A 26530-nucleotide genomic window follows, 5' to 3' on the forward strand; every position below is an offset into this window, starting at 1 on the left:
TGACGACTTAATAAAGCAAGAAGTTCTAACATTTAAGAAACTGGAAACATTCAATATTTGGAACTTTTATTATTTCAAATAACGGTTTAATTGTAAAAATAGTTGTAAATGAATCAACTGATCAATTAAGCGACTGATCCTTTCACACATTTTCAGAAACAAAATGTGAAGAATCCTGGTGATAAATCTTTGTAATGCCAAAAATGTGTTCGAACCATTGCAATAAACTCTGTAAAGCATACCACACATCCTTTTCCCCCTGCAGGCTTAATAAGTTACAATTTATTATGCCACAAATAAGCCATACTTTCCTACACTTGACTGTGAACAGGATAATCACGACACACAAGTAAAGATTCCTTCATCGTCTAGCCTTTTCTTTTTTTCTCTCATCAATCATCAGTACAGTTTTGTAATGCCCATGCCACAACCAAAAGGTCAGAGGTCAGACAGTTAGAAGACTTCTCTTGAAGTTGTGTCCCTGAGGCGGCGCAGGAGAAAATATGAGGGGTCGCCGGCTCAGAGTAGAACTGTGTCTAAACGAGAGTGTCACAATCTACAGTAGCATGCACTTTACTGTGATTCTCCAGCTTGACTTCTCACAGCCAAAACAGACTGACAATTGTTGAATGGGTTCATTTCTTTCTCCTGTGGGTTCTAAAGGGTCATTTCTTTGGAAGGGGAAACCAAAGCTAAATTTGGCCCAGGGAACTGTCATTGAAACGCTCTGTCTTATTTGGCCGAGAATATGTGTGACTGCCAAGAAAATGGACACTGGTGCTAGCAGGTGCTGAAAGATAAAGGGGAGCGATAACACGGTTCATTAGTGCCGATACACTGCCTCATTCAGACAAATTAATACCTCAATTATGCAAATCATGACATGAACCACTGTTTGACCTGAAGGGAACACCGGCTGACTTCCTATACTTCCAACAGTATCTGATTCATGTCTGTACACCTTATCTCCACCTACACACCTCCACCCGTGCTCCATGATCCTGCCTTACCAGATGTTACATGAGTGAATGTGGCCTGTATGCAGCCACACACACATACAGAAATGCTAGATTATATTAGTTTTTTACATGTAAAAAGACACAGGGCATGAAGGTGATTTGCCTGAGAGAACAGGCTCTCATGCTCACTTCCCTAATGAGTTGCCCATGTGTCTGCGGTATACTGTGTATCACAATCTGTTATTGCACACTGGGTTGGCAGGCTATCGACACAGAAGGGCTTCTTTGTTTCAAATCCACCCTGCTGTCAGTGAGAATAAGGTTACTGTCTTCTGGTAATAGCCGGCTTAACTGATGGATTTTTAATAAAGTTACTGTCGTTGTTTGAACTTTCCCTAATAAGCTCAATTTTTTTCCCCATTATCTCATGCACACACACTCTTGCGTGATAGCACAAGCAGAGTGACGGTCCTGTTGCTGTGTTTTTGAGGAGCGGTATCAGTAGTCAGCTGAGTTGATCTTAATAAATCAGGAACAGGAAATGTGATCTGGGGCTCTGGCCGGCCCAGAACACTGTCCCTATTGTCAGAGCACCGCTGTGGCTCACACTGGGAAACACTGGAGGCTTTTAAAGGTTATCTGTCCTGGGAAAAGGTACATATTCACTTTCACAACTAGAATGTTTATAGCACATAGGTGTACAACATTTCTTTATATAAAACGATGATGCCCTGATCACTAAATAGATCTATACATTGATGTAAAAAAGGCCTTTCTGGGGTGGTCAATAAAAGTTCTTCTACTAGTTTTATAAATGATTGAACATCTGGTCAAATACTTTTGAAAGAAAGTGATTATCACTAATGGTGAAAAGTTCTCCATCGGTCAGCTTAGTCATCAATGCAGCATTCACGGTACAAATATAGCACTGAATTTATCATGACCTCATTTTATTAAGCTGAAGACTTAAAATACCTTAAAAATAAAAATAAGGTCATCAGCTTAGGGTTTAAGAAATTGTATCTGGCGGTTTTCACTTTTTTAGACATCTAACACTTCACCTATTAATAAAACAGATCTATCAATAATGATAAGGAATAATACTTCAGATGACCTTCAATAAATGAACATGTAGTCACATATTTCTTGATACGCGATAATGTTTAGTAATCAAAAGGAAAAGACTTTCAGACATCAATGATTTAAGAAAAAGTTAGCAGATGACTTGATAGGGGAACATATTGCAGCCCTACTTCCAAACCTGTTCTCAACATGATATAGAAGATAGTGATAAGTATGTGCTATTCCTTGTTTCTGGCTCAGTGAATTTGTCTTACTCGATTACAATACAACACTTTTTTCTCAGCCAACACCTTAGAGAAACCAAAACAACTCTCCACCTCTTCCCTACAGTATCTGTGTTAACCGCATTGGGATTTGAATGCTCAGAAAAAGCCTCTACCTAAACATTATAATCTTTTTGTTCTTTAAATATCCTGTATAAGGGTTACCCACCAAGCAAAATGAAACCCATGCTTCATACCTCAACTGCAACACATGAAAAACTGACTGCTCACAACCACATCACACTGCAAATGACTTATAGAAATTGTAAGAATTACAGTACAACTAGTTAGGCCAGTGCATGACTCAGGGCACATGCCAACTGTAGAATCACATAGGCGATTTGTGTTGACATACAAATAAAAACATATCTCTATTATGATGATGTGTCATTTGAACCTGCATCCACTCAGCGTTTATGACTTTGACAAAGCCAAACCCAGAGGCTGTCACAACTTGTGGAGCAAAAAAGCCTTTGTCATGAACAGTTTGATGTAGGATGACACTAATCATGTAGCATTATGATCAGATGCCTGGATACAGTATTTTCCATGCTGCAGAGACAACCATGCATGCAAACAGGTAGACATTCAAAGCAATAATGATCCCTGCTGGTTATCTGAGATGATGAGAGGAAAAGAAAATGAGGACGACGAGATCTAAAGGGTCAGAGAGTGTGGTGTCGATTCCTTTGGCATGGCCCACATGAAACTAATGTAACTGTATCCGTGCAGCACTGAGGCTATGACCTCATCCCGTCCAGAGAGGGAACCTGGACACATGAGAACATTATTCCACGCATGGCTGCCCTTTGAGCGTGTGTGTGTGTGTGTTTTCATTTTCTGGGGACTGAAAGGGGCAATTTTTATGACTTCTGTCATAATACAGAACACACACTCACAACACAGCTGCCTGAACCCAAAATCCATCAAACAACCAAACATCTGTTGCCTAGTAGTGAATGAGTCAAACTTTTCAATGACGTTATGGGCAGAAATACATCCAATAGGAAATTCTACACTAGCACTCACAAAGAGGACTTAATACCATAATTACATAGGCTAATTGTTTGGTCTCTTTATCACAATAGGCACGTTGCCTGTCAGATTAGGATAATTACCACATCAAGTTACAAGTCCAGGCAGGTAATGAAGCTAAGGTTGCACTCTGGCCATGTACTACGTTTATTCTGATCAAGGAAATCATTATGACTGTTTTATTTTACATTGCTGTAGCCTACTACAGTTATTCAAGTGAAAGGAGCGGAGGACACTACCTGCACATTTCAATCTCAGCCATGTGAGCTTTTACCAGGAAGTAACTAAGTACATTTACTCAAGTACTGTAATTAAATACAAATTTAAGAGACTTTTAATTGACTTGATTATTTCTAATTTTTGCTACATTGTACTGCTACTCCAGTACAATTCAGAGGTGAATGGTGTTCTTTTAATCCACTACATTTATTTAATACATTCAGTTACTTTTCACATTTGATTAATTATTTGAATTATATTCAACACTTTAATAAGACTTTAGTTACACTGTCAGTAACATTCACAAGCTTGTAGCTACCCTGCAGTATAGAAAGGTAGCTCTGCACCTTTACAAGCTTTGAGAAACAAATTACTGCATCAATAACTATAATCAAAACATATAATATAATATATTATTCTGAAATTGACCAATTTGCATAATGAATACTTTTGTTTTTGGTACTTTTAGTGATGCTAATAGTAATACTGTACTTTTACTTGAGTAACATTTTGAATGCAGGACTTGTAACAGAGTATTCCTACACTCTGGTACTTTACTCAGGTACAGTATCTGAGTACTTCTTCCACCTCTGGCTTTTACACCTGTTGAGTTTGGAAGGAAGCCAGAAGAAGGATAACGTGGATTTAAAAAAATGTCATGGTACGCAGCTGATGTTTATCTACATTTTAACCACACAAATAGTTAAACAACAAGTTCAAGAATGTGAGCTGAGACACGTCTTGTGCACAAGGAAGCAGAACACTAGCAGTCGAGTTTATTTTTGAAAAAGTTATTACCTTTTAAAAAAAGTGTTAGGTTTGCTTGTTTACTGCTCGGTGCACGTTATCAATATAGAAACTGAAAACATCGCCTACCGTTTGGAGGTGACGTTCAAACGCGACGTATTTCCAACTTCATGCCACACTGGAGAATCTGACAGCCAGGTTTAAGGCAGCTATAGCAAGTAAGAAAAAAGAAAAACAGATCAAAACTTCGTCCCACTGAATGTCCTTGTTACTTTGACTAAGCTGCTCCGGTCGTTTTAGTGTCAGTTTAGCTGCCTGGTGTTTAAAATCAAAACGTTGGTTCCAGCCGTTAGTTAGCACGCGTCTCTGTCAAAGCTGCTACACGGATAGCTAAGCTAAAACTTTAAAAACGCCTCGGTTTTTATGTAAGATAAAGACTGAGCTCCGTCACCGAGAGCTGCTATCCACTTGTCTGTCTCCTGCTCACTGAACGACGGAGGTGAAACTGCAGATAGACCAGCCGAGAGTCACTCTCATCCGCCTGTGTGAAGCTGTGCGAGGGCTCCATCTGCTGAACTCAGCTGGGTAAGAGGGATGCTCTCTCTTTGTGTGTGTGTGTGTGTGTGTGTGTGTGTGTGTGTGTGTGTGTGTGTGTGTGTGTGTGTGTGTGTGTGTGTTTTCTAGGTACATTTACTGAAGTCTCAAGTAGGCTACTGTTCTAAAGTGCAAATTTGAACAGACCTATCTCCAATACCACTTTATATTTCTCCTCCATTGCTTTTCAAAGGGAAACATTACAGGATTGTTTTACTCTGCTGCTACGCCTATATTTATTTGAGAAAATATGATGTATTGTTATGGATAAATATAAGGCAGTAGAGTTTTGATCCTTTGAAATTCCCAAGTGACCTGGTGTAGGCCTATGTAGTTACAGTTGCTTAGAACCTGGAGAAAGACACATACAAATAGATAAAAAACGAATCATAGTGAGGAGGAGCATATAAAAGAGGTCAGTGAAAAAGGAGCAAGTAAATAGCACTTTGAGTATTATCCCTATCACTTGTGCCATCTTGTTGATGGTAAACTTTAAGGTCGAAACAGTAGATGAGTTGACATTTGAATTGCTTTTGGCTGTGTGTTTTACAGCAATGTAGTGTGTATCTTTAGGACACTTTTATGGGATCAGACAGGATACTTTTAAGGGAAAAAGGCCAGAAATATAAATAAATCCAGATGAAACACAACATAGTTAAAAGACATGTGCATATTCGGTCATAGGCTTTACATATAATTCTATAAATCCACTTTACAAAAAAAGTAAATTTCATTGTGCAGGACGGGGTTGCAGAGCCCTCAAAACCTAAGAGAAAGTAAAAAGTAATTTGCCTTTTTCCTGATTTTCCGGTATCTTTATTTCTGGCTCTAACCACTTTGTAAAGCCAAAGGCAAGTTTTCGAGTCAGTGTCAACAAAAAAGTCATAATCTATTTGGGACGTACAAACGCCTGCAACAACTCTTAATTCAGACAGTGATGCCACTCCTCACATGTCCTCTCCCAAACTAAACTCTCACTGTTTCTCACAGTTTCCTCATCGCGCTTGTGGACAAATCCACTATCTAAATCATTCGATCCATCAAGATAAACCAATCTGGGACATACCAACCAGTAAAGCTGAGCCAGTTTTTATTTCATGTGACTCAGGCATGTCCTGTCAATGACTAAACTGTTGTTCAGTTACAATTGTGTAGCTAAGGGGAGAATGATGGCCTTAGTTAGAAAAAGGCTGTCAACATAACTGAGTTTAATTTCAACAACAGTATGTCTTTTCCCTTGTGCTCTTCTTGGCAGGGCCAAGTGTCTGTGTCCTGAATCATTTGTGATACGTAAAAGCAAATTGAATTTCATAGCAGATCTCCCATTTTCAACTGCACATGCTTAAAACAGAGTTTCCTCTATTTGCAGATGTAGAGAGAGCTTGGTATCTGTTGCTGCTTAAGTTTCTTTCCCATTTTAAACAGATTATATTTGAGAGATTGCTTTTTTATGGCCTCTACGAATAAATTCATCAGCCATAATCAACCTTCAATCATTCTCGTCAATAAGTCATTAAATAAATTGTCCCTATCCATACATGTCTCTATTAAATGCTGTACTAACACATTTGGATACAAATATTTAAAGTGCCTGATATCTGATTATAAAATGCAGCCCTGTTGACATTTTGATACAAAAATGGGAAAGTTTCACAATGAGTCATTCAGAAATGTTTACAATGAAATCTGCCACGAAAAACATTTTTTTGCAAAAAATGTACAGAATAATGAACAATAGGACTTCTGAGTGGTCACTGTTTTTATAAAAAATTCACTGATGAACTCCGCACCAACATTTGTGTTTCTGGTAACAGGTCATTGTCAGACGCTCATTCTTTTCTTGATGCATTACACTATTTCTGTACTGTTTCTGTGTCCTTAGCGCAGTCAGCTTGTGATCATTTGGATCTGTGTGACTAACTCAGACAGAGAGAAGGCCAGTCATGAGACCGCTCAGTGAAAGCGAACAATATGCTGTGGTAAAGTCATCCTCAAGGCTTTATCACCAGACGCTTATAGAGATGCAATTTTTAGATTTTTTTAAATGGAAAGCCAGAACAGTGAAGAATGGAAAAGACACATATATGGCATACATGGGTAGGACTCAAAGGTGGAGTTTTGTGGCCAGTACGACTCACTCCTCTTCCAGTCACAGGAAGCCAGTAGGAATGAGAGGAATGCAGTCAGGCAATACGGTGATGGAGGGAGCAGCAGTTGCAGGGCAAATTGCCAAGAAAAGTGAAAGAAAAGGAGGGAGTCAGGGAAATGATAGTGAGAAAGTGATTAGGGAGTAAAAAAAGGCTAGGGCACGAATAGTTAAGATGCACATCAGGCATGGCTCCAGAGCCGCAATGACACATGTAAGAGTATTTGTTTCGCTCTGATCTTTACACAGCTTAATGTGGCTAATGTGGGGGATATTGGAGTCAATGACGGAAGTGCCAAGGTACATTTTTGTGACCCCTGGAATGTGTGGAGTTATCAGTCAAACACATTTCCTGGTATCAGGTGGAGGCTCCGCATTCAAGAATGTGTTATTTACTATGCAGCGGGTCATACTACCTCACATGCACACACATATCGCAAATTAAGAAGTGCACACGGAAATACATAACACAACCACAATTAAATCTGTTGATCTCTTTAGGGTTTTTTTTAAGCTCATTGTTTTGCTTTTACTGCCACTTTCGCTGCACTAATCAAACCTGATAAGGCAGATTTTTTGGCCTGCAAGTAACACATGGTTGTTTTCATTATCGATTTATTTTCTAGATTACTGTACAGCAATTCATTGATTTTGTCAGAAGAAAGTAAAAAATGCCTAGTTATTGTCATGTAGCTCAAAGAAATTCAGTGTACTTTAAAATAAAACTGAAAAGCAGGGCATCTGTTTCAAAATGATCAATAGGTAGACCAATCATTGCAAGTCAATTTATTGTATTGTGTGGACAAGCTCAGGATTGATCTCAGTAGATACAGTATAACTGTACTCAGCTTTCCAAGCACAAAGCAGCATGGTGAAGCATTAAGCTGCTGAAGAGCCAAATCCCTCAGTTGTTGGAGGACACCAGAAACACAAACACTTTCAAAGGAAATAATCTATCAATGTTGTTCCACTCCCCCAAAATGGCCAAAAATAGCAGTGTATCCAGCTTTAAATCCCTATAGTTGAATGATTAAAAGAGAAAAGACATTCAACCAAACTATGAATCTACAGATCATTGCCTTGTTGTATCCATAAAAGAAAAAATGCTCCATTACGCATGTAAAACAGTGGTTGTGAAGTTCTTTAACTTTGCTTAAAAGAACATTTCACGTGAGCAGGTAGGCCACGCGAAGCTCCTGTTGGCAGCTGTGAGGTGACTTTGAAGCGAGAAGGCGCTGGAGGCCGCTCGCTGCGGTGCGAGCTCTCTAAAGCCTTTCCATTCCAAACAGCAAAGCAGAGTCAACCCACAGAGGGGATACATAGCATTCAGCACTCGCCTAGTTTCTCTGGAAACTGACTGTGATGCTGGAAAGTGTTGCTTTACGACGCCTTCACACTCCTGTGTGCACACGTGTGGAAAAAGGTCAAAACATAAGAGTTGAGAACAGCGTGTACCCCTTTGAAAAGGTTTGTGGCGAATCTCTAAATTACATGTCAAACTGAAAAACCTGAAAGGTGACGATTTCACTGAAACCGCTGTGAAGTGAATGCTCATTTTGAAATCTCCTTACAATGTACATTCTTTATTGGGCTGTAGATACATTGAGAACTTTTATTTTCTAAAACATCCAGACATTTAATGAGAGAAAGTATACATTTGCAACAAGTAGAGTGCCATATATAATGCATGGGGTGATTATGTAAAGGAATGTAGTAAAAGGCACAACGTATCATTAACATTAACTTTATACTTCCTTCTAAAAGGGGTTTCCATCGCTGTATAGTTGTTGTTGTTGTCACTATAAATCTCTTCATCCCCTCAAAAAAATGTTGGACGTTTTTTCCTGTACAATTAAACTTCCCAATAGCAGTTACATTTCATATCCAGCGGATTCTTGCAATTTTCCACAAGGGGAACACAAATAAATGACTGCATATATCGATTGTTATCTAAACTGCTTGTTCAGGTGTAAGAAAAGGAAGTGAACTTACTGTCAACCACATATTTGGAGATCCTTTTTAAATTCCTTTACAGCGCTCACTTGACCTCAGTTGTCAGCCATTGCTGTGATAAAGAACGGTCTTAAGAACCGAGGGGTGAACTTTTTTGGGTCGTCAAGATTTGACTATAAATCCTGATTACTGTACTGGCTAAGCAATTTGGAAAATGTGCTAGAACAATTACAAATGCAGTCATTTTGGTGCCAGAAAGCAAAGATGCATTTAAGTTTTTGATTGATTGGATATTTTTGGATAAAGTTGTCAGTGGTGTACGTTTCGGTTTGTAGTTTTATCATTTAGATGTTTAAAATAAAAAATTCTAATATGATATTTATCAAAACTTTTGGTTAGGCTTTAAGTATGCAAGATTGATGTCACAGCATTGAAACACACAACATTGTTTCTAATCCCTGTGCCCAAAAGACACAGTGTCTTGATTCACTGTGAGACGCAGTGTGATCAGTGACCCTGACAGAGTGAGAGTTACGTCCCTGAGGGCCACTCCCAGCGCTCTGTGGCCTCTTAACCTGCTGCCCCTCGACCTTCACAAACCAAACAAACTCAGTCCGATGATTTATCACAATGACAGCTATATCGACCATCAAGTTCATCAAGACATTTTTACAGCTTTGCTGCTGTGACTGATTTTCCACGTTGGACGTTTATTTTTTCTCCCGTGATATAATTAAAGATTCCTTCAGTTATCATATTGCGATTGGCAAATATGTTAAAATGATTATGAGATAATCTTAGATTGATCATGCTTGAAGGTTGATTTTCTAGAAAACATCTCAAACTGTATGTATGTTTTTGATGGGGTGGAATCTCTCCGTTTTTGTATCAGTTTAAAACTCCCTAAAACAGATATCTGTGTTCATCACCACAGGCTAAATAAACCACGAATGTTATCATTATACTCCTATTATTTTTCAGAGAGAGGAGTTACAGTCTAATTTATAGCCCAACAAACCACGTACACAAGTGTCTAAAAATGGAGCAGCACCAAGAGTAAAAATAGAGCAAAAGTTTCGTGTTTTGGGCGAGAGAGGCTGAGGCCAGCATTTCATCTTATGCAGGAAGATTTATGTACAGAGCACAAAAACAAGGAAGGAGCGGTGAAAAACTAAACCTGCAGCAGACTCTTCTTCCCTTTGAGTTACTTTATAATGAGATTGACCAAGAATGTGTAAAGCATGTGGCAGTACTGATGTGATGCATAGGGCTTGTCCAGACTTCTATACAAAAATGTGTCCTGGGCAAAAATGCACAAATAAGATTTAAAACTCAGGCACATCAACATTTTTTTCAATTGTTGCTGTACTTGCCTAAAGGTCCATCAGCACAGAGGACAGCCGCTGTTGTGACAGCAACTCTCACTGTGTCACATCTTTACATTTTTCTGGGCAAATACTCTTTCTCATTTCCGTCTCTTTGATCCGTCTAACTTAGTATTACAGTGAGGGACTGTTGTTGTGTGTCTCCCTCATTCTTTGCACTTTCATACTTTTTCTGGACAGACTAGCTCTCCAGGGTGGGTGGGTCTGTTTCCAATTTTCTCCCCTTCCCCGTCCTGAGAAAGGACACTTTGAAAACCAAACAAATAAAACCCCCAAAAATGAGCTACAGTTATTTCCTTTTTCCTCGCTGTTGCTGACCACAATGTTTCTTCTTGCACATTTTATATGTCTACAGTATGTGATTTGCAGATATAGGAATGTAAAGTGTAGCAGCTTCACTTGAACAAACCCAAACACATCTTAAATGAAGCAAAACAAAAACTGACCATCTGCCGATAGTCACAGTGAGGATGAACCAAAGCAACAAAAAGATACAACACTTTTTCCTCAGCAGCTAAACTTCTAAAATCCTCTCTTTAAAATATAATACATACAAGATGCCAAACTTCCTATTCAGTCATCACAGCACATCTTAACACGTTTTCACAGATTGATATATGATGTGAACATTTGCCTACCAGTTGTGGGTGCTGACATCCAAAGAGGGGTCCGTCAACAGGCCAGTCCGTCACAGAGGCCGCGGTCCTCGGGGTGGGGGGTGGGGGGGGGGGGGGGGGGGGGGGGGTGAGATAGATCCTGCTCTGACAGGGGAGTGGTGCGGCAGCCCGGCTATGCACTGACACTGAGAGTCACAGTCAACCCTCTGACTTTACTGTGTCTGGCACTTCCTCTCATGTGAGCCCTCTGTCTCTCTCCTTCTCTCTCTCTCCTTCTTTCTCTCTCTCTCTCCTTCTCTCTCTCTTTCTCTCTCTCTCTCTCCCACACACTTAATCACTCCCCCTTATTCTCCCTCTCAGAAGAGACACAGTTGCTCTGCCCTATCAGCCCCATGTTACTTTTTGTCAGTGCTGCCCCTGCACCAGAAGCGCCGGGGATGGAGGGGAGAGGGGGGGGGGGGGGGGTATCTTGTGTGTCGGATAGAAAGACAGATTATGTAGTCGCTTGTGTCTAAAAAGACAATAGCAGGAAGTGTTGCCTTAGGATGCATAAAGTACATAGGACCGAAATAAAGAAAGCTGCATCAAGCATTACAAATGTTAAAAGACACAATGGTACACATATAGCTTGTCAAAGGCAGACCAATAACACTGCAAACACAGATCTACAAAGCAAGGTCTGTTGTTGGTGTTCCCCACTGTCTTCTTTGATTTGACACCATAGCAGTTGCACCAATTCACACCAGCTATGTAGCTAGAAATGTGTGATTGTGAGTTGAAAATGGCTCTAAAGATTTTTAACACGAAGACAGACGAAACAAACCATTATATCATATATTATTTTTTCTTCTTTAAGTATGGATTATTTACTTATTTAGTTGGATTGAATTAACGTGGGAATTTATGAGACTTTTTGTAAATAGTTTCAGCAGGTGGGATATCCGATTCTCATGTTCGAGCAGCTGGAACCAGGGAATGTTGGATGTTTTGGTTCAAAAAAATGTTCACTGAAATTATTTTTAGTATGTGATGAACAGGATAGAAAAGTCATTTTTGACATTCGGTTTTTCAACTTCGTATCAGTCAGAACACAAGTCATTTCAAACAAACACACTGAATACATATCTCCCTTTAGTTAATGTGCTTAACTTTCAATCCAATAAGTAACATTTTCAAATTCCTATATTGCAATCATTTTAAATAGTGATGTTTCAGACTTTTTTACAATAAAAAAAAAATAAATGGTGATGGGAATACACTCTTTGGAATACATTCATGTCATTGAATGTGTTTCCTGTCCTCTTATTATCAAATGATCCATACCATCAACATGTTTGCTCTTATCAAATCAACGTATCTTTCATCTGACCCACCGTAAACCTTTCAGCAGACATTACATGCCACAGACAGACATAACAGGGCAGAAGCAGGCAGCAGACAGCAGTTTCAACAAACATTAGTCCTGTTTAGTTAAATTAACCTGAGTGCACTTCCCTCTGTCTGTCCGAGAGAAATGTAGCTAAAGAGGTCGACAACCCTCCTGACCTCAACTGCTGTGTGGTCTGGCCGCCTCAGATACCGCGCTATGGATTAGCTTGCTGGTTCAGATGTAACTTCATCCTTTGGGAAAACATACTGACCAAAGGAAACCCATGTTTGGGGGTTATGACCCTTTATCCTCGTGGCAAGTGAGAGGGATTCTGAGGTTAGCGTGACTCGGTTTCTCCTCAAACAAACTCTATGAAGAGAGGAGGATTGTGATTGTGAAGAAAAACTTAAAGGCAACACATTGATGTTTGTTTCTAGAACTTCAGTGGTAGCATGTTCTGCTTCTTCAAACAAGTATTTATTGAGTGTAAAGAAAAGCTTTCGTCATGTGTTTCAGAAACTTCCCAGAATGTCAACTTAGCCAACATGAGAGCATGTGGGTTTTATTATGCATAAAAGAAACAATCTGCAGTAGATAAACTCATTTTGAAACCCCTGTGGACACAAATTCTTTACAATCTGGTGTAATCAAAGGGAGTTTGGAACACTCACAAGTCTGGGGCTGGGTTGATACAAATATGTAACCTGTTCCTTTTGGAGCACAGAGGAAAAGGAGACAGAAAAGACGTGAAATCTGATAAGAAGCAGGTTAGGAGTCCTTGAGGAATACAATGCATCATCTGGAAACGTGAGGTGCATGCAGGCTGTTAGAGCTCCCCAAAGAGTAGCGTGAGGAGAAGCGGTAGGAGAGGGGGAGCCTTTGTCTGCCAGAGCAGTAGTGACGGATCACAAGAAGAGGACATACTGAAAACCTCCTTTATGATTGCCCATCATGGCATTTGCCAGAAAAAGTGAACAGGGATGACTATATTATATGAAAATATTATATAGTTACCTTATTGTCACCTTCTGGTAGCATTTGAAGTGTTAAATGTTTTTGAAATAGTGTGGATTCCTGAGTTTGACAAAACCAAAATATTATTTCGTTTTTAGAGAAATATAAACATACCTTTTCTGCACAACCGTTTTTTTTAATTGCTAAAAGCTATTAGATCCAGGTCTAAAAATAGTAAAACAAATTCTCCAAATGTTAGACGACATCTGTCCAAAAAAAAAACGATGGTTTCTGATATTTTATATTTTTGTTTTAGTCAAATAATCACATGTAAAGCCCAGAGTCTACTGTGCTATGCTTTTTTTCTACAAAATCTTTCTTAAACCTTATTGTATTTAACACATGTGTGGTCTTCTTGTGAGTATTTGGGATCTAGTCAAAATCAACCATAGTGTCTTTGTCATTTTTGAATGTGAGACTAATCACCTTTTGTTAAGTTTCTATATTTATTTATAATTTTGTTGGGAAACAATGTAGGTCTGGGGCTTAAAGGATGCTATATCACGACTTAACTAAAGAACAAAATGTTGTTCGTTTTTTAGTTCATCTTTTATTGGATTTGTTTAAAAAAAACAAAAAACAGAATGCCACCAGACTTTTCCTTTATACAAACAATATTACAAATACAGTCATCCTTTTTTCCCGTCTCTTTATATTACATTTAAAAGGGTTCAATAGCAAAACAACAAACAAAGCAACTGTTGCTGTCTAGACCACAAAAGGTCGACATCGATAAGTCGTGGTGACCTCCTGAAGAAAGCGCTCACACACTTCCAAGAATGCTGGCTGTTGTGCTGCGGGCCGGCCGTCTCTCACAGGAAGGGGGGGTTTCCTGAAAGGTCACGGTTGTTCCAGCAGACCAAACACTGGCTAATTGCTTTGTTGTTTGTCGGCCTGGTGCCTGTTTTTCTGTTGCACTTTTCCTTTGTTTAGAATTCCCAAGTATATTACCTGAGCCTGTGGCCAAGAGATGTGGAGGACGGAGAGGGAAGTTTGAAGCGTGGGAGACAAAGGAGGGGGTGGTTGAGCGGTGAAAATATGAAGGCAGCGGTTGCACGGTGGATGCCGTGATTAGGCCGTGAAGGAGCCCCCCCGTCTCTCAGGCTAAAAATAGCGGGAGTAGGAAGGTGCTTATGGGACCGGGGGGGACAGGACAAGCAGAGAACGCAGTAATTGGCGAGAGGCAAACAGCTGGGGGAGTGTGTGTGTGTGTGTGTGTGTGTGTGTGTGTGTGTGTGTGTGTGTGTGTGTGTGTGCGTGTGCGTGTGCGTGTGCGTGTGCGTGTGCGTGTGTGTGTGTGTGTCAGGAGGCTCTGTTCTATGCAGCTGTGCTCTGTCTTTCAGAGGTCTGTCTGAAAATGTTACATTGCCTCTTTCCCTCTCTCTCTCTCTCACACACTCTCTCACACTCTCTCACACACACACACACACACACACACACACACACACACACACACACACACACACACACACACACACACACACACACAGCAGGAAGGAGAGTAATGGGTCCCTGACAGCCAGAGCCCTAAAGAATGAAAGAATGTGCAACATGAGGCAGGGGAACAGCTGTATAGAGGGGGGGGGGGGGGGGGGGGTAGTTGATTCACAGAAGAGGGGCGAGGTACAGCCGCAGAAGAGCTGAGGGAAAAAAAAGGGGGGAAAAACATACTTGGGAGTTACAGTATGAAAAGAGGGTGGACGTTTCTGGAAGTGGAATCAACAAATTTATCGGTGTGTGTCAAACATTGGTCTAAATCAAACCCAGAGCGTCCCGGCAGATGTTTAGCTCAGCTGTTGCAGAAAACACTCGGCTGTTGGGTGGATGCGCCTCTGATTAAGTGGGCTCTCTGTAAAGAAACGGCCTTGGGAACTCGAGGCTGAAAGACCAATGCAAGGACGACAAATTGCAGATCCCTCGTGTGTGTGTGTGTGTGTGTGTGTGTGTGTGTGTGTGTGTGTGTGTGTGTGTGTGTGTGTGTGTGTGTGTGTGTGTGTGTGTGTGTGTGTGTGTGTGTGTGTGTGTGTGTGTGTGTGTGTGTGTGTGTGTGTGTGTGTGTGTGTGTGTGTGTGTGTGTGTGGAGGTAGTGGAAATACCATGAAGTCACCCTGGCTAAATAACATGAAGTCACTCTGGCTAAGAGGGTACTGGGCACTTGGTTTTGGCTCCATGCTACATCCTCATAATGTTAAAGCTGGACCATGGAAACATGTCTGATCCTTAACTACATGCTTATCCACATGAATTTACACCTCAACACTTTTATGAGCTGCTTAACCACCTATTTGAAGGGAGACCCGGCCAAAATATACATCTGTGAGTTATGTTTTTGTATCGCTGACTCGCAGTCTGTATTTTAATGCCAAAAAAAGAATCTGCATTGTGCCGCTCCCATTTTTGGAGAATACGAGCTGCGTTTTGGTTCCACGTTCACACTGCAAAGGGAGAGTCAAAAGGAGGGAAAGAAACAGCACAGCACAAACCACAAACAATCATGAGATACAGCCGCACTGCCACACATGTAATGTAGATACAAACATGCACAATCATGCATGCACACAACACAGATGTGCAGAGGCTCTGGCTCAGATTTAGACTTCATTTATTTTTCCTGTCTTTGTGTTGCTCCAGAAATGGTTGATACATGGCATCAACACACCGCTGGATCTTTCTAACACACTGTTTAGAGAGTTTTTTTTAATTCTTGTGAAATCCTCTCACTCACTTTCGTATCTCTACTGAAGAGACCACCGTCGCCGTGGTTGGAGATGACACTTATCGCAGCATCTGAAGTTTTTTTTATTTGGTGTGTGTGTGTGTGTATGAGATCAAGCCTGTTCAGGGTCTACATATCACGCTGCACCTGTGTGCTGGCGGAAATGCAGCCCCCCCCCCCCCTTTACCGTCACCACAACACACATGCACAAACTCACACAAATACACATTAGCCGCCTGTACTGTCTCATGTCTGTCTTTTAACCTTAATACTTGACATTTTCATTGTTGACACCACTCTTTCGTTTTTTTATGTTATGTGAAAGTTAGACAAATGAAATATTACAATAGATGCATGAGAAATTGTAAAAATAAAAGCTCAGAAAAACGACTTCATCATCATCGGATATGTATCAGTTTTTCTCTGTACACAAATACAAAAATGTTGTATACAATATTCCATCATTTCTACACTGGTATATTATATTTGTACATACACCTTCAGTGTTAACAGTGCATGGTCAAAGTATTACTTGGCTGTTTTTGGCCTAAACAGTAGTTTTCAGTGATAAAAGCGCTCTACCTGCAAAGCACCAAACAGCAGATTAGCATAGTTAGCTAAATGTAGCCAGATACGTATTTTCCTCAGGAGTTAATAGAGAATAAAGCGGGGCTGAAAGAATATAAATGTAGGACTTACATTCATAAGTTGCTGCAAATAAATGCTCATGTTGTTCTGTATGTATCTGAGTATTTGTTGCATGTGAAAATTGGCGGCTTGCAACAATTAAAGGGGACCTACAGTATCATGCAAAATGCACTTTTTGATGTCTTTTATACATAAATATGTGTCCCCGGTGTGTCGGAGAACTCACGCAGCATCAGAAAATAAAACCCTCTCTCTTTTCCTCCGTACCCAAATCTCTAAAAACGGGGGAACAACGGAGCTGATCCAGATTTGCATCCGATATGACGTAATATCGGAAATGTAGACCCACGGCACTATCAGAAACGTTGCTATCAGAAACAATGCCCGACTGTTTTGGACGTAATATGGTCGGTGTTTACATTAGCATCGCTAACACTCAGAGCTAACCTGTACTGGAGAGCATGTGTGTGAAGAAGCTGGCAAGAGAGAAAGCCTTTGAGCTCCATACTGTTTCAGAAAGAATCCTTGATAATCCATGATATGGTGTTTCATCACGGCAGAATTTAGTTTAGACAGTAGCTGCCGGGTCCCGCATGAGCTCAGCCCCCTCCTTTTTTATTTTGTATCAATCCTTTAATTTTTTTAAAGCTTTATACCCAAATCAGCACTTTTGAAACAGGAAGTGAAATAGAGGGATATGAGGCATGGAAAGAATGGGTGATGTGTTTGGTATTGTGAGCAAAACACTTCATAGACATGTTTTTTATATATTTTTATATATCTGAGACCTATGCTATTGCCTACAAAAAGCATGATAGGTGAACTTTAATGGTAAGAATGTATGTCAATGTCATGTTCAGGTTTCCACTAGAACCAGATGAAACAATGAAGTAAGTTATTACAAGTGTATGGATTTTGGAAGAAAGTTGAAATTGCAGATAGAATCTGAATAGACACACAAACACAATAATAAACAAATGCACATTCACACACAAACACATTATGCTTGAAGTCAGTGCTTCAGTTTAAATGAGACTCCAACACTCAGTGGAGCAGTGAATTCCTTCTATTGTTTTTTAACTCTTATTCTTTGACTTAAAAATATGTAGGATTGCAGTCAAAACTGAAATAATCCCTTCACCCTTCACCCTACACTTTAGAAGTTTTTGAACAAGTGCAGTTTAAGTAATGCCAAGTTTAAAGACATCATTCGTGAATTTTTGGGCTTTTCCCTGCATTGCAGCGCTGTTCCCCAAATGGCTTTTAAGAAAAAGAAAAAACGCCCCACTCGTGTTTTGTCCATAATACTGACTTTATGCAGCCAATATTCCCCCCCCCCCCCCCCCGTCAGATGTGTTTACTGTCTCTCTCGGTTGTATGTAGGCCAGGTTGACCACAGGGCTGCCGAGGAGGCCGCCAGGTGTCCCCCTGCCTCCAGCTGTGATCAGAAACACTCTCTGTGGTTTTTACTGAGAAAATGCCTCGCAGCAGAGGTGTGAATACACAGCTTCAAGATCTGCTCACTTTACACACACACACACACACACACACACACACACACACACACACACACACACACACGCACACGCACACACACACACACACACACACACACACACACACACATTCAAACTGTATGTGACTGAGAGCATAGCCCATGTTTCACATCACATTATACATACACTCACATGGCACACATCCACAGCATAGATGCATCACTACTTTATCAACATTACAACTTTTAAAATGACCTGCTTTCTATGGCCAACGTCACTCTGCAGAAAACCCAAAAGCACCTGAACACACCGGCACACCTACAGTAGCAGCCCACTTTAATATGAAACGTACTCTTTGGCTCATCCACAAAGCGGTTCATTATATGACATGTGGCTTATTTTACGGCAATATCTTCTGTGCTACACACATGTCTGTGTAAAGCCTGAGATGTTAAATGTGCAGGAAACCACAGAGACACTCGGCTCGAGCGCCACACAATGACATTTAACATCATATTCTCTCTGTCTCTCTCTCTCTCTCTAACACACACACACACACACACGCACGCACGCACGCACAAACACACACACACACACACACACACACACACACACACACACACACACACACACACACCATGTTGACATGCTCACAATTACCATGCTAAGACAATAATATTTAGTAGATAAAATGATTTATATATTCACCATCTTAGTTTAGTATGTTAGCATGCTATCTAGCTAATTAGCCGTAATGTCAGTAGTTTTGTAAGAATTTAGTCGTTAACCAAAGTATTGGACAAACTGTGCTTTCTAATTTGTCTGATATTTTATTTATATAGATCATAAACACAATTGTTCTTTAATGGGCTTTACAATATGTTCAACATACAACACAGTTTATCCTAATCTCAGGGTTAGGATATAGAAAAACGACCTAATTCTCATCGTCCACATTACATGAGGTGTGTACAGGTTAGATATAGCGATGCGTTGGAAGACAGATGACCAGCTACACTTATCTGTGTAGAATATCATGATGTTGTAAATCAGCGGTGGAAAGTAACCATGTGAATTTAAAAGCTGTTGAACTTTGCAGCAATCTCAAAAGATTCTTACTGACCCGTGTTCTCAGTTTCATTTGATTTAACACGAAGAACTTTCACACCAGTTTGAAACATCTAATAGGTGCCAGACCTGCTCTGGTTTTCTGACTATAGGTAAAAACTAATGTTGGTTCTACAGAGAATATTTGACACCAGGCTGCACTAAATAACAAAACAGCAAAAGATGCTGAGATGATCGTCGAATATGAGGTGATTCTCTTCATCCATTTCTTTACCAGCGTTAATGTTGTAAGAAAAACAGCTGACACCTTTCAGTGTGTAATTCAGAAGCTTTCTCACTCAGGATTTTACAGAAACTGTTTTGCCTTTATAACCTCCTTTTCACGACCTTTATTTATCCACAAATGTTCTGCTGTGCACATCAGTTGTTTTTATGGCAACGTTCTACTTCTGATTTCACAGATACACACATTCAAGTCTGGTGCATTCAGTCTAATGCTGTTTAAATTCCTTCCTCAAGGGCTCAGCGAATGGAGTTCACTTTCAGATTTTCCCAGTAAAAAGAGAATGAAACCAGAGACCTTTTATTTGTATTATTTGTTTTCAAAAGTCAAAAGTCAAAGTCAACTTTATTGTCAATCTCAAAATATGTGTGTACACACAGTAAGATCGAAATATAGGTATAAAATAACACATTAAAATACAAGAACACTCAATAATTACAAAAACCCCACAAAATAACCGTTTACTTTATGACCACCACAGCTGGTAAACACAATAAAATGACTTGGAAGTTTAGTAAAGCAAAAAAGCATGTGATATCTTAAACCAATAGAGCAAAGCAACCTTATTCAGCTCACTATACAGTAATATGTGTTGCCGTGTGGACTCCTTGAACTCTAAATAACATGCAAAACAATAGGGTTCAAAGCAAAGAGTTAAAAAAACCTTCATAAAACAATAATGGTGTTCAGACAAATTGCTCACACAAAAACAAAGTGTGTGTTTTGGATGAATGTTAATAAGTTATAAGTTATTTTTTACTTTACACAAATGTATATTTAACTTACAATGACTGTAAACTGCAATGTAAGTAAGTAGGCGATAAAAAAGGCATTTCTTCCAACTTTCAAGCAAACTCCATGTATAATGAAATCAGGACTGTTATAGGAACCACATGACTAAAGTGGCTGGAGAGTGAATAAACAACACAGCGGTATGTGTGTGTGTGTGTGTGTGTGTGTGTGTGTGTGTGTGTGTGCGTGCGTGCGTGTGTGTGTGTGTGTGCGTGTGTGTGTGTGTGTGTGTGTGTGTGTGCGTGTGTGCGTGTGTGTGTTTCACTCAGAGTATAAATATAGGGCACAGGAAAAGACGGAGGAAATGTTTGGCTGTTAATGCGACTCCACAGCCATTATTTTCCAAGAACGCTTCCTCTGCTTCTTCCAGCTCTGCCCTCTTCCTTTTTCCTGGAAAGTCGGGAGGGCACTAGAATAACAGAAATCTTATAAAAACTAAGATGTTTTTCTTTCCTCTTTTGAACAATATCCAGCTCAGAAAGAGAATGGAAATGTGTAATTAACATAAAAATGTTCCTCCTGTTCCACATGAATCACCCAGCTTTGTAATAACATACCATACAGTTATTAGTCAGTCTTAGCATGCTACCGTTAACAGTAAAGGAGTGACTAACGCCTCCTGATGTTACATCTGATTAAACGCTGGTTTAAACGCTGGTTTATTGACGTATGTATTTTCTCTCTGTCTCCACCTTCAGCTCCGTGAGAGCAGAGTTTGTTATTTTGCCCCATGGAGCACCTGAGAGCGGAGAAACATCCAGGGGCCGTGCAAGCGTTCCTCACATTCTGAACCGAAAACCACATGGTGGGTTTAACCCTAATGACATCTGCATGACTTGCATAAAAGGGAATCTAACGTCCAATCTAGATAAGTGGGCACAGAATCAATAGAAAAGAGGGAAAAAGGGGTCTTCTCTCTTTCGCCCTGCAGGCTCACAGGCGTTCACATTACGGATCACACTGCATCGTCCTGGTTGTTTGTCTTCTCATCGTGACTGACTGTTTAGTTTGAAATAAAACTCTCTCTCTGTCTCACACACAGAACGAGATATGCTCACAGAAAACAACACGCCCTTGTTATAACTGGAAAGTCACAACTGACATCCCTCTGCAGGCGGCTCTGGGCCAACCGAACAGACTTACCCCGAGCTGGAGCGCAAAAATAAAACACTTCTCATTATGCCAGGGTCATTCTGAGTAAAACACACACAGTTACATTTCATACACAGTCTGACGCAGAAGTGGAATGTAACACTTGTGTACTATTTGAGTTTATTGTACTTTACCATTTTATGATACTTTAGACTTTTTCTCCACTTCAGTTTGGAAGCAGATTTTCTACTTTTTACTACACTAAATGTTTATTATCACAACTTTACTTTGCATATTCACATTCCTATTAAGAAGTAGTTTAAAAAACAAACCTTTCTGCTGCAACATTAAAGTGATATACTCATTACTGCATCAATAATGATAATACAATAATATCATATATTGTTAAATGGGGAATTCTGAATGATACATTTTTTACCTTTACATTTGTTGTGCTTTATCCATATTTGATTGCAGCTCTATAACTTGTAACAGTATTTTTAAACTGTGGTGTAACACTCATCTTGAAGATTTTCATTTAAATAAATCTACGTTGGTTTGATTGATTGGTTTTGGTGGCTAAAATCCACTTCAAGACACTGGTACTAGCGTACCATGCTGCGAATGGATCTGGCCCTTCAAAGTCAAAGTCAGCTTTATTGTCAAAAATTCTACATGTGTTATACATCCAGAAATATCAAAATATCGTTTTCTGCAGTCCTACAGTGTGACATGTATACATAAAACAAAACAAAAAGGGCCTAGATAATCCAGGACATGGATTAAACCATACACCCCAGCACGTGCACTCCGCTCTGCATCAGCCAAACGGCTCGCTGCACCCGCACTGCGAGGGGGACCCAAGTTCCCATCAGCAAAAACACGTCGGTTTGCTATCCTGGCTCCAAAATGGTGGAATGAGCTCCCCATTGACATCAGGACAGCAGAAAGCCTACACATGTTCCGGCGCAGACTGAAAACTCATCTCTTTCGACTCCACTTCGAGCAACTAACAAAGCACTTATATACTAATAAAGGACTGGCTTATCTAAAGCTAGTTGAGTAGCACTTGAAATGTTTTGGCTCTATGAAACCTGATTATATGATTCTGTTTTTCTTCAAGTTTGTATCTTCTTGGTCGAATGCACTTATTGTAAGTCGCTTTGGATAAAAGCGTCAGCTAAATGCAATGTAATGTAATGGTGGCATTCCCTGGAGAAATCACGATCTCTGGAAGAAGAGTTCCCAAAACACACTTGCAATTATATGTTTTTGTAAAGGTTGCCGCCAAAGGGAAGAAAACAAAGATCTTTAAGATTGTAACTTTAGCGAAACCTTTCAATACTCCTTCCACCACCTACTCACTGTCTATCATCAGTCTGCACATGTGCTGCAGTATCAATCTGATAATATGAGGACAGCGCCCGTTAGTATTTTTACCCGCATTGACAGAAATAAATGAATTTGAAGTACACCCAATTGTGCTTGTACACTGCAGTGTGTATATATGTGTGTGTGGACGTCTTTATCTGGTACTCACAAAGACTAGTCTCTGCCTCACCCTAAAACGAAGTCATTCTTAGAAGTTGTCCCGGTGTGACCCTGTTGTTCACTGAGAGCAGAGTCTGGTACACACAACAACCAGAGTACAAATTCAACTTGGACTTAGTGCATTCTTTTTAATCACGTCTTTTGTCACATTATATACTATGTAATTGTGACTCTCTTGACATGTTTGGATTTTGGAATCTGGAATCACATTAAGTTGAGTATTTATAACTTTAAAGCAACACAGAGTGTCTAAACAAGCTGTAAACAAAGCTCTGACATATTACCACCTTATAAAGCTGTTGTGGCAAAAGCTGTATTTGAACACTTCTGGCAATCCAAAGTGACATTCACAATGTATTGTGTCCACACAGAGAATGCCCAATGTCTAACATTCACTCCACTTGTAGCTCTATTTTAGACTACAGCAACTCCTGAAGGAAATAATCCGGATTTTTAGATAGATAGAGAGATAGGTACTTTATTGATCCCAATTTGGGACATGTTTGCATTGCAGCAGCATACAAAACACAAGGCAATGTATAAGAGAAACTAAGACACAGAAATAAACAGTCCAATATATTTCAGAAATGGAAATAGCTTCTGAATGCTCACATGCTATTCTCTCACTTTATTCACCTGCTCTTGAACACTTGGCATGTTGTGAGCAGAAGGTTTTTAGAGCCTTTTCTTCTAAAGCAGCTGCCTGCTGTTGCTGGGAAAAAAGCTGATGGGATTAAAACTGTACATTTGCCTAAAATCAAAACAATGAGCTGAAAGGGGCTAAAGTGCTCTGTAGTGCTGAGGGGCACTGAAGACTATCAATCCCTTTCACATCGCACATTTGTCCCCTGGCCAATTAATTGTATTGAAATATTTATAACTGAATCCTTAAAGGACATATGGATTTATTCAGCTATAAGCCAAAATGTTAAGGAACTCATTTCAATCAGCAGAAGGAAAACTGAGATTGAAATGAATATGCAGACAGCCAGGTTATAGAGGGCAAACGTGTGCAAATCAGTGCCTTTTGATTGAAAAACAGAATAACATGAACACAATGTGGCCTGCTTCATTACTAGAACCATTTCACATACAGTATGGACGACGTGCTGAAATTGATGTTCAACTTCACACACCTGATGATGTCTAAGACTGCTTCTTGTCAGTAATGCTTAGTATCAATGGGAGGTAATGCACAGCCAGAGATACATCCCCTGTGGAAAAGTACAGGGTGTTCAGTTTCTCCTTGCCCTGTTTTGAGATAAAGCAGGCAGAAACCCTCACCTAAGGGTTTTTGCTGCAACCAGAGCCTCTCTTTCCTCCATCTAACCTCGTGCACAGACGCAACGGCTCAGCAGAGCGCACGAGCGCAACCTTATCAGCAGGCTAAAGCCTCTCCTCTGCTCCGTACCAGGGCTGACAACTAACTGTCGCGCAATGACTGGATTTCTCTGATAACCTTTTATGTGTTCCTCCTGCATATCACCACTGGTGCAATCTTGCTTCATACACAGGCAGCCAGAGAGGTGAGCTGAGGTGAACTCCAATCTTTTCCGACATATTGAACATATGTCAGATATATCTTCATGCAAGGCTGCTTTGTGCGGTGTGTGTGTGTGTGTGTGTGTGTGTGTGTGTTAACCAGCACTGTCACACACACAACATTGTGGTGAGGTTGTCCTTAGTGACCTAAATGAAATTAACTGTTTCTGACTGCTGCCAGTTTTGAATCAGAGAGGTCATGGGTCAAGGCCCATTTAATAAGAGACAGTGCCCTCTGGTGGCCACATGTTATAGTCAAATAACACTTTAAAAAGGAGATAATTTAAAGGAAAAATATAAGTGTATTTCTGATTTATAGGAAGACAAACATCCAATATTTTCAGTTTCAACATGTTTTGGGTATTTTGGCGGACCAAGGGTTAATGCACTGACCTAAACTGCAGTGTCCCTTTGTGTGGGCAGGGGACTGTGTTGTGTGTTATTGTCCACCTACGTGTATCTCCGCTCATTGAGTGTTTGAGCTCAATTTTGTTAATTCAATAAAGGCACAAATACAATTCAAAAATAAGATCAATCATCCATAGAATGTCATATCTATAACCTTTTTATACTCGATGACAATTCAGTTTCAACAACAGAAAAATTATGTTTGGGATCATACATACAGTAACAGATGCACATCTTAGAGAACTTTATTCAATTAGATCATTATAAGCCATATTTTCCAGAAAAAAAAAAGACATCTTGAATATATTATGCTACCTTTGAGATGAATGAAGTTCTGCTTTTGTCTTAAATTGGATTTCTTTGCAAACATAGTGCACATGGTCAGGTGAAGGTATTCACATCCTTTCTCCCATTTCCTCACAATAAATATGAAACGTGTTCAGAAAGTGTTTCAGTGGCACACGCTATCAGATATCCTTTGTTACTGTTGTTCGGTGTGTACTTGAATATTTTCTAGCACACTTGTTTTTTCCATCACTATACTGTACCTTAAAGAGCTGTTCAGAGACAGTAAGCAGCATCTGATGAGCAATATCCACAAGCTGTATTTAATTGATATCTAGACACATATATGAAAGATGTACTGTATATACATTCAAAACAAATCACACAGAAGCCCACTGCTATGTACAACTGTTTATTTTTGATTTGCAAAACATCTGACAAATAACATTACATAAACACCAATTTATAATAGAAAAAGAAGATCTTTGAAAAAAAAGAGGCAAAAGATAAATTGCAATTACATTAGAATTGAGGTGGCAACTTTTATTTGATAATTGGAGCCATACCATGCTGACCTACACAGGCAGTTTATGGCTAATAGATTCATAAGTATGCATGTGTTATAAGCAATACGTTAAGTGCTTTTGTTGGATCAGGCATTTTAATTCAATGTGGCAATATTTGGGTTCACAATACAGGGTGAGAATACAATGCCAATTTCAAATGTGACTCCTTAGAGAAGATCAATATACATTGCTAATTTCATACTACTATTTAAGAGGCCAATCTCACACTTGGGCAACTTTCTCATTCGAATTACACTGGGGAACATCTGAAGCCCGCTTCATTAACACCTTCCCTGCATTAACAGGGTTTTAATATGGCACACAGCTTGGGGTGGGCAGGTGTGACCATGGCGACATTGTTCCTCAGTATTCACTAATCAATAAAAATTCACTTATTTCATTCAGTGTTTACCTGAAGCAGTTTGACATGAATACAAAATAAACTTGGTTTAAAAATTCACCAAAGTGAGTAGTTGCTCCGTTAATATGATACTACGATCTGAAAGTATTTTCCCCAATAAGCACCACTAAGTTGCGTTTCAATGACACAATATTTCAATGAGGCTTGTCGCGCCGCTGCGGGCTGACTTTTGGACGATGCCTGCATCATGTTGCGTCAACAACACGCAACTTGGTGACGCTCCAGATAAAAGCAGCATTGCATGGATACTGAGGATTTTTATTTCTCCTAGATTCCCC

The 26530-nt window shown here is 39.8% G+C and overlaps 1 protein-coding gene and 1 long non-coding RNA gene across 4 annotated transcripts in view; one reads left to right on the forward strand and one right to left on the reverse strand.

The window, feature by feature from the left end:
• LOC117486498 (histone deacetylase 7-like) overlaps positions 1 to 11106 on the reverse strand; it is a 42248-nt gene extending 31142 nt beyond the window's left edge. Inside the window, exons 1-2 of one of the 3 annotated variants that reach the window (XM_034134967.1) lie at positions 11023 to 11106; positions 4436 to 4515 (exon numbers count right to left, since the gene is read on the reverse strand). Coding sequence is in view for 1 of the 3 variants with exons in the window: in XM_034134965.1 (XP_033990856.1) it covers positions 11023 to 11041 (19 nt within the window). In the remaining 2 variants the exon portion in view is untranslated. Of the gene's footprint in view, positions 1 to 4435; positions 4769 to 11022 lie in introns of those variants that run through there. The other 2 variants (XM_034134965.1, XM_034134966.1) reach the window with 2 other exon arrangements.
• Positions 4804 to 22085, forward strand: LOC117486499. The gene is made up of 3 exons (XR_004556279.1): positions 4804 to 4891; positions 21086 to 21192; positions 21430 to 22085. It is a non-coding gene; the product is annotated as an uncharacterized LOC117486499 (long non-coding RNA).
• The last annotated feature ends 4445 nt before the right edge of the window (positions 22086 to 26530 follow it).

This window comes from Trematomus bernacchii, unplaced genomic scaffold (genome assembly GCF_902827165.1).
Source record: "Trematomus bernacchii unplaced genomic scaffold, fTreBer1.1, whole genome shotgun sequence".
NCBI lineage: Eukaryota > Metazoa > Chordata > Actinopteri > Perciformes > Nototheniidae > Trematomus > Trematomus bernacchii.